The following is a 15,213-nucleotide window of genomic DNA, read 5'->3' as shown; positions in this document are numbered from 1 at the left end:
CATGTGTCATCTTTCCACAAACCTGTCCACAAATGAGAACTGATCGTCAATACACAATCAGACCCAAACAACACAACCACCTTAGTGAGCTGTGTGGCCGGCCTTCTCTGATTGACCAACTCGTTCTCGCTAATGTGTTTGGTGAAGTTCCCAATCTCATTTCCATCTGTAATTGACTTCTCATTCACTGTATAATAAACACATCCATAAACCAGTTCGACAAACCTAGAGCAAAAAGGAAGGCTAAACAGAAACAAAAGACTAATTTTGGGGTGGGTATTACTAGCCGTCTTATTTAATCGCACGCTACTCCATTGTTGTGGTTTTGCATTTGTGTCTTTTTCTGCATTTAAAGCCCAGCTGCAAACAATTACGACATCAACACATTGACAGATTCATGCACACCCCAATTAGATCATGCGAGAAAGTGGCCAGCTTTACTAGAATATCATTTGTTTCACTAATTGTATTCTACGAAGCCTAATAAAATGCACATAAAATGAAATGTTCGCTCCGTGGTAGAGGAATTGGCACAGTTTTGATCATTTAAAGAAGAAGCAAGATATTCTTGTGATGCCATTTCCTCTGCTCAAAACAGAGAGGAAACAAGCCCTCATAATTATACAGTGAGGCATGTAAATAGCAGGGCCGGATCAGCAATAGAAACAGATGAATCCTGGTTATCTGCGCCCTTGTTTGTCTCTCGCTTACCCAGATCCAGATGTATGGCAGGAACAAAGGAGTTCAGGAAGAACATAAAGATGACCACACCAAGGACAGTCAGACACTTGACCAGGAGGATTTTGTCAGTTATTCTGTGCTGTGAAAGACCAAAAAAGATGTGCTTAGATGCAGGACAGAAAGAAACATACCCATTATGCTCTCTAAAGAGTTTTACTGTACAGTTCAATTGATATTTAGAAACCAAACTATAATCACGGTCTCATTAGTATGTCATTTTGGATAAAAGAGTCTGCTAAATAAATAAATGTAAACTTTAACACTTTATACAATAACAAAATTTCCTTTTTTTTTCTATTTAGCATCGGCTCATAGTAATATTATGTGATATTTAACAATTTTGTTTATTTTTGTACAATAGAAAAAAGTTAATTTCTTCATTTCGACCATATCAATTAATTATTAGATTAGTATATTATTTAGAATTAAATCATTCATTATTCATTATTTATTGTTATCAGTATTAGCATTATCAAGAAACAATAATGAGATCTGCAGGTCTATTCTCATAGGATCACATATAGCAGTGATAAAAAAATGATGCAAAATTGCAAATATTAAAATGCTAATCATATAACAGCACTCACACATTTACAAGGTAGAAGAAACATATCTTTTTTTTCTTGACGCGTCCAATTAAACTCCTCCAATTAATGATATTTTATCAAATACACAAGCCAGAGTATATTTGTTTTACCTTTTTCTGCAGCTCTTGAATATTGTGTTCCCAGTTTTTGTCTTCCTGTGATATTTGCCTGTGAAAATAAAGAAATAAAACAGAATGGAGTGTGTTAATACATCCTTTCAGCCAGCATGGACACCTGCAAATGAGTAGGAGTTGTAATTTCATGTGGTCACCCCAAACCTTTTCTACTCAGCATGTGAGGCTGTAAATGGCTTCTGTGATTATTCTATCTGGCATCAAAGCAAACCACAAGATCCACAAACCCACAAGCATAACGTATTAAATTTCTTTAGTTAAAAGAAGCATTTATAATAAAACCAAAAAAAAAAAAAAAAAGCGGGGAACTGTTGAGAACAAAATTATTCTGCATGATTAAAATTTCAGCTCTCTACAAGAGCTTTAGAGAGCCGACACAATTGAGAACAATTACCTACTTTTCTACAGGTTAATTATTGCTCATTTATCTTCCTGGGCTTCTGGGTATATGCTGCTGTCAGACACAACAGGTGTCATGCAGTGGGAATGGATATATTTTGGCCCTAATAGGGTGTTTTCAAGTGAACTCATACCAAGAAAGACACTCATATTACATGCACTATCAAAATAGTAAAAGAATGCTTGAGAATGCATTAGGTATAGCCTAATTTGTTGTTTTTCGGTTGTTTCCACCATTATCCTCATGACATTTAGACAACAAAAGTAAAAAAAGACTAAAAACCAGCCTATAAAACAAGAACAAAAAACAAAAATACACTTATGTTCGAAATACATCCATGATTTAAAATCAAACACTATGCAGGGTGTAGACAGACTGCTTGTATTTTTAACCAGACAGACAAAGAAAAGAATGGATTGAGCATGAGCATGGCACCTCTGGAAGGTCTTGAGCTTCTTGTGCAGGAGGCTTTCCAGATTGAGCACCTTCTGCATGAGAAGACACTTGACTGCAGACTCCTCTCTGCTGGCAGGGTTAATGCGATGGGCTGTCTGCCTCCACACCAGAATCTCATGCTTCAGTTCTGCAGGGCGACATAAATCGTGACAAGATAAAGGGGTTCAGCTGTAGAACAGACAAATACGAAGATAAGAATTTCAAATCTATTCCAAAAAACTCGGAAGAAACAGATAACAAGACCTGTTAAAAATAGGGATGTATGGTCAAACAGAGCCAATCCAGAAAAAAAGAATAAGGAAGGGATTGTAATATTTTTGTTCGCTCCCATATTCACAATATTTTTCAAATTCACCGCAAACATCTTTAAAATATCTGTCACTACCTTTATGCCAATTAATTGTATGAATATGGCTGAACTGTATACATTTTCCCAGATACAGTAAAGCTAGAATGCAGACAGTCCAATCTAAAAAAAATTATCTAAATAAAAAAATAAGATCTAAGATTGACTTAAATACCAAGCTATTGACTTAATTTATATTTTGGACCTAATATTGTGTTTTCAAGCGACCTTTTACCAAGAAAAACACTCATCTTAATGCCTTATGCAATATCAAAATGTTATTGTTTAAAAATAAATGGTTGAAATAAAAGTCCATAATACTTAAGATCTTAGTTTGATGTCTTTATCTTAGTAATGACAAATAACTTACTAATAATTACTAAAAAACGAATTGGCACTTATAAGATGAATGATTGTGTTACTTTATAAAGGTAGCCAAAAACAAACAAACAATCAGACAAACAATTAAACAGATAAATAAAAACAAAATACATCAGGCAGACGGACAGATATATATATAGAGAGAGAGACAGAAAGAACGAGAGAGATAGGATGAAGCACAAGCCAGGCAGTTACTGTACAGAAAGAATGGAGAAAGTATGGAAGGAGAAGATAAGGCAGAAGGAAAAAATAAAGAGATAGGAGAGGCAAGATTTTGCACTAGTCCTTCAGCATGGCTCCTCACCATGCGATGGGGAGTCTGCTAGGAAAGCTTCCCAGAAGCTAATTGACACGGGGAAAACATGCTGATCACAATAGACACAGTAATGCATCATGCCGAGAGCCTGGAATTCTGTATCAGCCGCACAGCAGGTTTGATTTTTTTAAAAGTGAGGCTCTGTGGGGACTTCAGGCTTTACAGAATTAGAAATTGGACTGGCATTGAGTGGTCACCCTCAGGCCTAGTGGAGGTCTTTCGTCCAGGCACAGCATGTACCTGGGGAACCGGCAAACCGATCATTTAAGTCCCTGTTCCTTATAGAGTAGAGTTCTAAGACTTTGCAACAGCTCCACACTGACCAGCACTGTTTCTTTGTGTTAGCCACCCGAAAACCCAATAATTGGCATTCTGGATGGTGCTTGTCCCATGCTGATGATGTCTCAAAGACAACCCTCACAGTGGGCAAAAGCCAGTGGTGTAGGAGAACATATAAAGTGTGTCTTCCTGCCTTCTGAGAAAGAAATTGCACTTTTTTTTAAGACGCTTGTTTCTCATCTTGTTTTATCTATAAAATGACAGGCACAAAACATGCATACAGTACATGTACAGTAATTAAGGTTCTACTGTAGATGTGAAGCATCCATGTATGTAGCCTAGAGCAGGTTGTTTTCAAAACAACACAGATGTTCTTTAAGCAGTTTCTAAATTCAAATACTGATAATGCTGTTATAACTTTTTCATATAGGCAAAAAATTATAATAATAATAATTTAATGCCAGAAATAAATGTCAACCATTTTAAAAATCACTGTTCTAAATTAGATACATTAAATGTGAAGCCATTACAACACATAAAGGACCATTCAAGCAATGTTACATGATGGAAGAAAGTTAGACATTTCTGCCATATGTTTATCACCTTGACATAGTCACCACTGATACTACTCTTTATTGTAGAAACTTTAATTTTAGGTGAAGCTGCTCTGCAACGATATGCTTAATAAAAAGCGTTATTCTAATAAATGTGAATTGAACTGAATTGCATTGAAACTTTTATACCTACTACTTTGTAGCCCAAGTTACTAAAGTTACTGATGTGACACTGGACTGATCAACACACAGTTCTCATACACTGTCATGCTGTTTTACAAAATATTACAAAATATGGATCAAAAGACCTAGTTTAAATTGGATGGTCAACCACTCAACTGCTCTTAGAACTTTCAGAAAAAAACATCTTGGCGTTAGAAAGGGCTTTGTGTTTTCCTCTCATTCTAAATAATGGGTATGGTGAAAGCCTCTCTGGGAACCCCAGAGCCTGATTTCAGCCTTTGAATGGCTGAAATGAGTGGTTTGTTATAAAGGAGCTATTGTCATATTGTCAGGTGTTTGAAGGAGAGCTCAGGTGTGACGTGTATGGGAGATGTGAGAAGAAGGTCTCTGTGGAGCAGAGGGAGCAGCTGCTCAAGAGGCTAATGGCCATCTGTGGAAAGACATTGACAACTGGAGGTAGAAGGCTCATCTGATTATTAATTCTATTTATTTACACAGCGAATAATTCAATAAAAAGAACAAAAAACCATTTGATCAGAAAAGAATCACCCCCCCCCCCCCCCCCCTTTAAAATAATCACATTTGGTTGCTTTGCAGCCATGAAAATGGACAAAGTTTTTGTTTAATCCAGCTGTATTTACTCAACATCCAAGTAAAAGATAGAACACCAACATGTCCAAAAAATAAAAATAAAACACAAGCACAATCACGGAGTTGGAAAAAGATCGCCCCCACATTTTGCTTGAATAACAGCCTTAAGTCTATTGGGATATGTCTCTACTAGCATTGCACATCTAGATTTTGCGATATTTGACCACTCTTCTTTGCAGAACTGCTCAAGTTCAGTTACTGTACAGTACATTTGATGGTGACCGTTTGTTGACTGCAGTCTTCAAGTCATTCCACAGATTTTCAGTGGGGCTTTGACTAGGCCATGCAAGGACATTCACCTTTTTCTCCTTTAACCACCATGTGGTCAGTTTTAATGTGTGTTTTGGGTCTTTGTCATGCTGGAAGGTAGATCTTCCTCCCATTCACAACTTTCTGGCAGAGGGCAGCAGATTTTCCTCAAGAATTTGAACATATTTTGCCCCATAAATGTCTCCTTCTATCCTGACAAGTGCTCCAGTCCCTACTGCAGAGAAACACCTCATAACAGGATATTACCACCTCCATGCTTTACTGGAAGAATGGTGTTATTTGGATGGTGAGCTGTCAAATCGTTTGGCTTTGAGTCTACATAATTCCATTTTAGTCTCATCTGCCTCAGAATCTTCAAGGCGTGTTTTGGTAAAGCTCAGGCTGACAGCATGCATTTCTTGTGGAGTGGCTTTCTTGCAACCCTCCATTACAAACCACATTTGTGGAAAATTTGTGATATTGTGGTCATACGCACACAATGAGCACTCTGTCATAAATTCCTGCAGCTACTTTAGAGTTGCTGTAGGACTCTTGGTAGCCTCTCTGACCAGTTTCCTCCAGACTCTTTCATCCAGTTTGGACTTGGAGCGACATCCTGATCCAGGGAGAGACTGTGTTTTATCAAATACCTTCTGCTTCTTAATAACTGACTTTACTGTGCTTCTAGGCACTAATAAAGCCTCTTATTTATTTATTTTTTTGTTTTTGTATCCATCTCCTGAATTGTGCCTGTCCTCAACTCTATCCTGGAGATCTTTTGACAGTGTTTTGCCACCCATACAGTAGTTGATGTTTTGCTTCAGTTGCACTATCAAGACCTGAAATGCTCCAGGAAAGTTCTTTTCATGCTGAGCTAATCAAAATGACCACAGCCGATTACGGTTGAAAGTCAAATAGCATTGTGTCCCATTGAGAAGGTGATTAGCTCCACCTGATTGAGTTTACAAGTCATTTTTTGGAGGGGGGTGGGGGTTGATCCTTTTATCAGCTCAGCAATTCAGTTTTTTTATTTCTTTTTTTTCGGACATATTTGTGTTATATTGTGTCTGTCTTTATTTCAGGCTAAAAAAAGCAAAAAAATTGGATTATTTTAAAGAGGGATGATTATTTTCTATACCCACTGTATATATAAAAATGTGACTTTAATTAAGGAATATTATATATTGTATATGTCTTCATTTCAGGCTAAAAAGCAAAAAAATTGGATTATTTTTTCTATATCCACTGTATATATAAAGATGTGACTGTAAATAAGGAATAGTTCACCCAAAAAAGTCAAAGTAATAGGCTTTTGATAAATTTAACTAATTTTTATGTTTGTATTTTTCCATTTTTCCTAAGTGTACAAAAAATGAACAATACATAAATTAATGAATAAATAAATAAATAAGTAAATTTATCTTCACAAATTTACACTGCATTGATATCATCTATACATTGGAAATTAACCCAAAATTCTGTTCTGGCCAGACTGGCTTTCAGTGGAGGCGGTGAAGAAGCGATGACTAGGTGAGAGTGGTATTGACCTGTCATGATGGCTTTGATGGCTTTAACGGCCTTTCTAGCTGTGCTAGCACCTTCACACTTGTGCTAAATGTTGCCCTGTTAAAATGTCATAACTATGCAACTCTCTGACGCATCACCCATTTCAAGCAAGCATCACACAATGGTGGATATCAAGATACAAGTACAACATACATTATGACAGGCTGATGACAGTACACCATAAACATGCTTTAACACAGAACCTTTTTTTCTAGATAGTAAGAAAATTATAAATATTGTAGATTTAAAACCATTGACACCAGAAAGTACAAGTGCTCACAGGCAGCTCTGGGCACAGAGTTTTTGAGCTAATCACCTGTTAATTTGCTTAACCACACAAAAACAAATGGTTCCAAGCCCTTTATTAGAGCTGTGTCATGAAAGGTAAAATAAGAGCACTGTAAATAAATGATTCATAAATATATATTCCTTGGAAATATAATAATTTCTTATTTTAAATGGACCATGCTAACCAACCAAGACCCCTCAAACATGTCCTGTCTGAAAACTGTGCATATGTGTAAGTCTTGAGAGAGGTCATCTATGTCAGGATTTATGTATTTAATACAGATGCGTTAAGGCTTTCAGCACAGGCTCATCCGATAAGAATAATGGAAATATCAGGGAAAACAGCCTGAAGGGTACAGAGAGACTAAATGCATCAGTGTGATCGTGGGATGTGGGAGAGAAGGAGGGACGGATGAAAAATTGATGTATTGCCGAGGTTATAATCATCCATTAAAGGGTAGGCTGTGCCTATGCCAGTCACAGGGGCTCAAAGGCCAAATGTAAGGAGCTTTGGATAGGATATGAGATTTGGTGTAAATAGTGTAGAATGGTGTATGACTCTCATTCTCGTGCTCATATAGGAAGAACTGCTGTCAACAAAGGAAGGTCAAGTGTGCCCTTAACCACTGGTGTCTATGGTTTTTTAGAAATGATTGCTCATTCTTTACGATCTAGGTCAATGGGATTATGAATACATTTTTCATTGCACATTGTCAGAACAAAAGAGCTTGAATCAAAAACAAAGGAAAGCAGAGTGGCTCTACAGTACATACACTTGAGGATAGTTCTGTGTGATTTTAGGAAACCTGGTGCGTAGAAATAGAGCAGAATAAATTAATACTCACCCACGATTTCGCTGGATTCCTTGTTGTAAAGTTTCTTATTCCAGTACAGCATTCTCAAAAAAGGAAATGAGGTCAGCAGCACCAGACAGACTCCCAGGAACATGTAACCCGTAAAGGCTGCAAAGTCAATCCCCTAGAGGAAGAAGAGGGCGGGTTAATTTTCACCCTTTTAAAAACTGTGCAATTAATTTGCTGCGGTATTTCATGAAATCTTTTCTAAGCAATAAGTAGAGATCACATCCATTTTACTGGCTCTTCATATAATGTGGATGGAGGCCTTGATTACATCTCATCAACAGAATCATATTCAGCATTTTAATGCATTCATCTTGATACATTTAAACACTTATATAAGATTTAAATAAGCACTTGTATGTGGCACAAATCCTCTTAAAATGCTCGTGACTATTTATTAATTTTAATTCATATCAAGAGCACACCGTCCTCTCGACTGAACGTCTAGCTTTAGATTATATTTTCTTGCCTGTGCAGCCCACCCCATTTCTCATCACAACCAGATGGCATTACATTTTGGCACCACTGATAGTGATGTGTAAAATAGATCTATGTCGCTTGAAATCTAATCCAACAATTTATCTTCCAATATAACGCTGGTGTATAACTTATTGTAGTTGGGTATCTTTTCTTGTTTACATGGTGACATGTAATGGTGACACAAATGCTTGTTTTTGTATGTTGGTTTCAAAACCCTAGTTTAAAGTCCTCTTAACTTATAATAATTTATAAATACCTTTTATAAATACACTTGAGTCTTTGATTTTTCTAATTGTGTTGATTTTGGCTCACATTTAACAAAAACCCACCAATTCACAATATCAACAAATTAGAATATGGTGACATGCGAATCAGCTAATCAACTCAAAGCACCTTCAAAGGTTTCGTGAGCCTTCAAATTGGTCTCTCAGTTTGGTTCACTAGAGTACACAATCATGGGGAAGACTGCTGATCTGACAGTTGTCCAGAAGACAATCATTGAGACCCTTCACAAGGAGGGTAAGCCACAAAAATTAATTTCCATAGAACCTGGCTGTTCACAGAGTGCTGTATCCAAGCATGTTAACAGAAAGTTGAGTGGAAGGAAAAACTGTGGAAGAAAAACATTCACAACCAACCGAGAGAACCGCAGCCTTATAAGGATTGTTTAGCAAAATCGATTAAAGAATTTGAGAGAACTTCAGAAGGAATTGTCTGAAGCTGGGGTCAAGGCATCAAGAGCCACCACACACAGACGTGTCAAGGAATTTGCTGAACTACAGACAACATCAGAGGCATCTTACCTAAGGAGAAGAATATGTGGACTGTTGTCCAGTGGTCCAAAGTCCTCTTTTCAGATCAGAGCAAGTTCTGTATTTCATTTGGAAACCAAGACCTAGAGTCTGGAGGAACGGTGGAGAAGCTAATAGCCCCAGTTGCTTGAAGTCCAGTGTTAAGTTTCCACAGTCTGTGATGATTTGGGCTTTAATGTCATGTGCTGGTGTTGGTCCATTGTGTTTTTTGAAAAAAGAAATTTTGGAGCACTTCATACTTCCTTCTGCTGACCAGCTTTTAAAGATGCTGATTTCATTTTCCAGCAGGATTTGGCATCTGCCCACACTGCCAAAAGCACCAAAAGTTGATTAAATTACCATGCTGTTGATGTGCTTGACTGGCCAGCAAATTCACCAGACCTGAACCCCAGAGAGAATCTATGGGGTATTGTCAAGAGGAAGATGAGAAACAAGAGACCAAACAATGCAGATGAAGTGAAGGCTACTGTCAAAGAAACCTGGGCTTCCATACCACCTCAGCAGTGCCACAAACTGATCACCTCCATGCCTCACAGTAATTAAAGCAAAATGAGCCCTTACCAAGTATTGAGTACATGTACAGTAAATGAACATACTTTCCAGAAGACCAACAATTCACAAAAACATTTTAATGTTTTTTTTATATATTTTTTAACTGGTCTTATGAAGTATTCTAATTTGATAAGATTGGGTTTTTGTTAAATATGATCCAAAAATCATTACAATTAAAAGAACCAAAGACTTAAACTGCTTCAGTCTTTGTGCACTGAATTTAATACACGTGGTTCACAATTTGAGTTGAATTACTAAAATAAATTAACTTTTCCACGACATTATAATTTATTGAGATGCACCTGTAATTTTTAATTACAATATTAATTAGTGAAAGCTTTACTTTTTCACAAATTGCTTGTGCTTTATAACTGTTTTATTGTATAAATTGTCAGTCTATAAAAGGCTAATGGCAGGTTACCACTGTGACAGCTTAGCACCAATATTTAAAAAAAGGCCAACAGGTGTTAAATAAACTGTATCTTTTTCTTGGGCAATAACAATGGCAATAATGTTTTATTGTAGCCAAGACTTTCTTTTTTGTACTTATACAGAAATATAAGAAATTAGTAAAAAATGTGACAGCTAGACCCAGTCTCTTCTATTTTGTAAAGGAACTGGCAAAATACAAGATAATTGCATCGTTGTAGTTCGGCTCCCCGCATTACTCAGGCTTGGCAAACACCCAGGGCTTAGAGGTACTTTTTAGAAACTAAACAAAGGGCTGGTAAAATGGGGGGGGGGGGCAATAATGCTTTTGGCTTTTTAAGATGTGAGTAAGCAAACAACACACAAACAACATGTCCAATCTCATATACCAATATGAGACATGTGAATGGAGACAACGACACGTGAAGACTGGTATACAGTGACCTCTACAGGAGATCAGGAAAAAAAGAGTGTGTGTGAGAGAGAGAGAGAGAGAGAGAGAGAGAGAGACAGAGAGAGAGAAAATGTGTGTCTCTCTGTGTGTATGTGTGAGAAAGGGAGAGTTATTCAAGAGAACACACATCCATTTGTGTACCCTATGATTAGATTTGTAATGGGGTTTTAAAGGAAAGCACACAGAATTATTATTATTATTTAGAATTATTTTCTAATCACATTAGAAAAAGAGAAATGCATGAAAAGACAGGGAGAACAAATGAAAGGACCACTGCAACCTCATTGCAAAAAAGTGATATCCGATTTGTGAACTAATTAAATCTGATCTTTTCAATGAATCTGCTTATAAGATAAGAAAATAAGAAATATCCTTACAGACTCATTGGGGCAAGCTGGGCTAGAGGGAATCTGTCAATAACATTATATTAAAGTGGTTCTCTGCTTTACTGCTCATGGATTTCCTGTGCTGTTGAGATGAATGCACTATAGAGTAGATGCAGAAGTATTCAATACTTGGTCAGTAATATAGCTGCAAACAATAGGCAGTGTTTGGAGATTTTTCTTTGTAGATTCATTTGTTTTGTCCTGAATGCAGGCCTGTTGCATGAATTACAATAGTGTGTAAATAAGACCTCCTCTTACTCCATTTCTGTTGTCACTGTCCCACTTTTATCAACCAAGAAAGAAACTTCAAAAAGCAAGGTAAGTGGGAGAAAAGAGGGAATGAGAAAAAAGGCCTTCACTGTTGGCGCTAGCTGATTAGTGAGCAGTCAGGGTCCACAGTCAAACCAGAGTATGCCAAGGCCTGTCTGCCTGGGGCCTGGAGAAGCACTGATTGGCAGCTGAGATTCCTGGGAGTGTGACTGACGGCCCAGTGGATGCCAGAGAGAGAGCACAGCATATATATGAAACGTCTCCTCAGCGACCCTGAAACACTCCTTCTGCCCAATCTCAAATGTCTGATCTAGAGAGCTCCACAGATGGATGCTTGACAGGCCAAATGGCAACATTCCTGCTGTAGTGATCCTGTCGAGACCGATGGGGAGGCCCATTTCGACTCGCACAGCCCAAACAAACAGAGAAAAAAACAAATAAACAAAGAGCCCACATGTACAAGATTTTACATCATGACTGACTGCTGCCTGGGAAATGCAGGACGGGCTAAGTTCAGGGATCACCCCGTCATGAAAAACCTGGAAACTTCAAAGATTTCATATTAAAAAATGTGATTTCTAGGCCTTAAGTCAGGGAAATTAATAAAATCTTAAATCATGACTTAATTTCCTAATCCCTTTACCATTTCTACCACTTGTCTACCACCTACCACTGATTCTCTCTAATGCCATACTTGATAAAACTATGAAAAACCTAGTAAAAAAAAAAGGGGGGGGGGGGTCAATTTGATCATTAAAATTGTGAACTTTTTCTAGAAAAAAACATGAACGCATTGATCAAAAGTGACTGTTCAGTCTTTTACCATGTTGCAAATGTATGCTGTTCTAAATAAATGTATGTATATATGTATGTATGTGTCATGGTTTATATTGAAGAGTAAAATGTTGCCTGAAAATTCTCTTTTGCCGTCACAGGAATAAATTGTATTTTTTTATATTTTAAAATTCATAAAACATTCATTAAAACATTCTTTTACATTTTATTATATATTAATATTATTTGAAATATAAAAGCAGCCTTGGTGACATCTTTCAAAAACGTCTTAAGGATAGCATTATTTGCTTTTGTAAGTCAAGATACAGTAAACTTTTGAAGCTGTGGATTAGTAAAGCACATTTCTAGCTCAGTTCATTTTAATAAACTGTATTGTGCCATGTCAACCATATATCTGTATGACAGAGCTTCAATTCAGTATCCAGAAGCTCTAAAGATCCTGAGGCTGATTATCTTAATAAACGGATTAAGTGACTGTTGGAGAAGGTGGTGGCTTCACTACAAACAAATAAGATCCTCGGTTATATACAAGCAAATAGACACGAGTCACACAAAAAAAAATACAAACACTCATTAATTTACATAATAGAGCAGAGAAATACATACAGATAATGTTTCAGCAAGTCGAAAGTTTAAATGTGATATTTTGGTGCCAAAACAGAAAACTTAAATGAAATAAAAAAAATAGGGTTGCACGATAACTGGGTGTTGTTCACTGACAAACTGCGCAAAACATGCACAAAATATGATCGTATTTTTCCGCAGCTTGTTAAGTAAACGACAGCTCTGTGTAGTTAATGCTACTCCATGTGAAAGAGCGCAGGTGATGGAGATTTACTGCTGATTACAGAACCGGCTTTACTGACAAGATGCGCAATAAATATCGCATGCGATTTCTCATGCAGCCCTAATAAAAAAAATTATTGAATAAAATGGTGTGATACCTCAATAAACTAATAGGTACAGAAATAGGAAAAACTGCTTAAATCATTTTTAAGCTCAAACAATGGATCAGTAAACTACATTACGGCACTATATAAGCACCTGTTTGCACTAGCTTAAAAATAGTTTTGGATCAGTCATTTATAGAGAGCCCAGAGTTTCATCGACTCCTACCTTTATTGCATCAGGAACCCGAGTCCTCAGACACACACATAGACACGTGTAAACCAGAAAATTGTTTCATAGTGCAAGGAATCTCTTAGTTATTCTATAAAAGTCATATCAATTCAATGCACAAAGCAATTAACAAATAAGCAAATGGCAAGTATTGAACTGTGTACGTGTGTGTGTGTGTCATTTTTTCCACATGAAGTTGTATATCCATTCATTATCTGCATGTTGTCAACACAAACAGAAGCCCTTTTAAATATAAACAAATCTGGCCGTGTAACACAGAGATAACACAAACCACTGCATCCATGTCAGTAATTACAGCAGATGCAATCTCTCCCTGTGGAACAGAATGGATGAATCTGTCCAGCACTCCACACACATGGATAGTCACAGGCCCTCCACTGTGCATCCACTACAATAACATATTTATCACTGAACACCCTGATGGAAACCCAAAATCATGTTTATACAGTAGAAAATATAGAGCGCGGGGGGGGGGGGGGGGGTTTCATTACGTCTGATGGGTTCCACCCTCCAGAGATTTAGGCCTGTCAGAAATGTGAGTTTAGGGATATTGGGTTTTTCAGAAAATTCCCCACTGTCAATTGTAGCCCAGCAGGAAGTGACCTTGATGTGGAAAATGCAACTCAAGCATGATTACCACTGCATCATCCTGTGCAACAGCCGGTTTGACAGGCAAGGACGATGTTTCTACTGAGCCATAAATTAACTCAAACCCCACAGTGATTTCAGCTCTGAAAGCCAGCTGAAGATACAACCTTTTAAACCAGGCACCTTTCTGTCGCTGATGGAAGAGTTTGAGGAATAACTAAATGAAAACTGTGATGGTAACTATTGAACTTCACATGAAACATTTAAGTTGCCCTCGTTGATGGGATTTAATGGATTTAGTGACCTTTCTTACAAAGAATACATAAGACTTTTCAATTAGGTTCAGTTAAATGTTTTGGGTATAATTTGGGCTTAAAAATGAATGAGCAATACATTTACAGCATTTGTTAACCTAGAATAAGGTCAATTTCTGCATATACTAATACATTCTTAACATTTGATTTTCAGTAGTTCACATTAGTTTATTAACAAACATGAATGCACTGTGAATATAGTTACTCAAGTATTACCAATGCTCTACAATAATAGATGTTTGTGAACATTTAGTTGGTTTTCATTCCAACTGGCCTTTAACGTATAAAAATTTTTTATACAGAATTGTGCACATCACAAATGATGTATCTTTCACATCCAAGATATCCCCAAATCTATGAAATGAAATGTAAAGAGTACTAAGACCATTGAAAATGGCCAGCTTACTGCTTACTGATTTCACAAATAATTCAATAATGTTACGTTAGGAAATACCAGAAGACAATGCAGAAATGCCAAGCCAGCTGTGGTTTGAAGTTGCTGAAAATGCAGGGATTAAAAACAAAAAAAAAATGTGTTTGTTTGTTTGTTAGTAGCTTCTTCTTTTTTTTCATGATTATTCATTTAAACAACCTTTCATATTGACTTTGAATGTATGCCCTAAAGTTATAGAAAAAGATTAGGTCAACAGATTTTTTTATTTAGATGAAAATGAGCCCTAAACTAACTAATAATATTTTGCTTAGATTCCTGGTGGAGTGTTTAGACCACCCAGAATTCCTAAAAACATTACATATTCGAAGACTCCACTCTTCGCCTTTGCATGACCCTTCAAGCCAACCTTGAGATTCTCTCTTTAAAGCACTCTTAAAACATAAAGCAGCACTTGATTAAAACAGCTAATTTCACACAATAATTCAACCATCTCTGTCAGAAAGTGTGATTCAACCATCTCTGTCAGAAAGTGTGAAGTGGGATGCTGAAAATCCGTTTCACTGACATGTTTATTTGACATAAATATTGATGGCTTCAAATAGACTGAG

At 36.9% G+C, this 15,213-nt stretch overlaps 1 protein-coding gene across 1 annotated transcript in view; it reads right to left on the bottom strand.

The window, feature by feature from the left end:
* The window catches only part of LOC128015712 (P protein-like), a 64,206-nt gene that overhangs the window by 33,438 nt on the left and 15,555 nt on the right, over positions 1-15,213 (bottom strand). The window contains exons 12-15 of the mRNA XM_052599778.1: positions 7,977-8,109; positions 2,298-2,445; positions 1,439-1,496; positions 712-820 (exon numbers count right to left, since the gene is read on the bottom strand). Of these exons, the coding sequence (XP_052455738.1) occupies positions 712-820; positions 1,439-1,496; positions 2,298-2,445; positions 7,977-8,109 (448 nt within the window). The remainder of the gene's footprint in view (positions 1-711; positions 821-1,438; positions 1,497-2,297; positions 2,446-7,976; positions 8,110-15,213) is intronic.

Source organism: Carassius gibelio, chromosome A6 (genome assembly GCF_023724105.1).
Source record: "Carassius gibelio isolate Cgi1373 ecotype wild population from Czech Republic chromosome A6, carGib1.2-hapl.c, whole genome shotgun sequence".
Lineage (NCBI taxonomy): Eukaryota > Metazoa > Chordata > Actinopteri > Cypriniformes > Cyprinidae > Carassius > Carassius gibelio.
The sequence above is the reverse complement of the archived record's forward strand: the minus strand, read 5'-3'. Positions and strand labels throughout refer to the sequence as shown.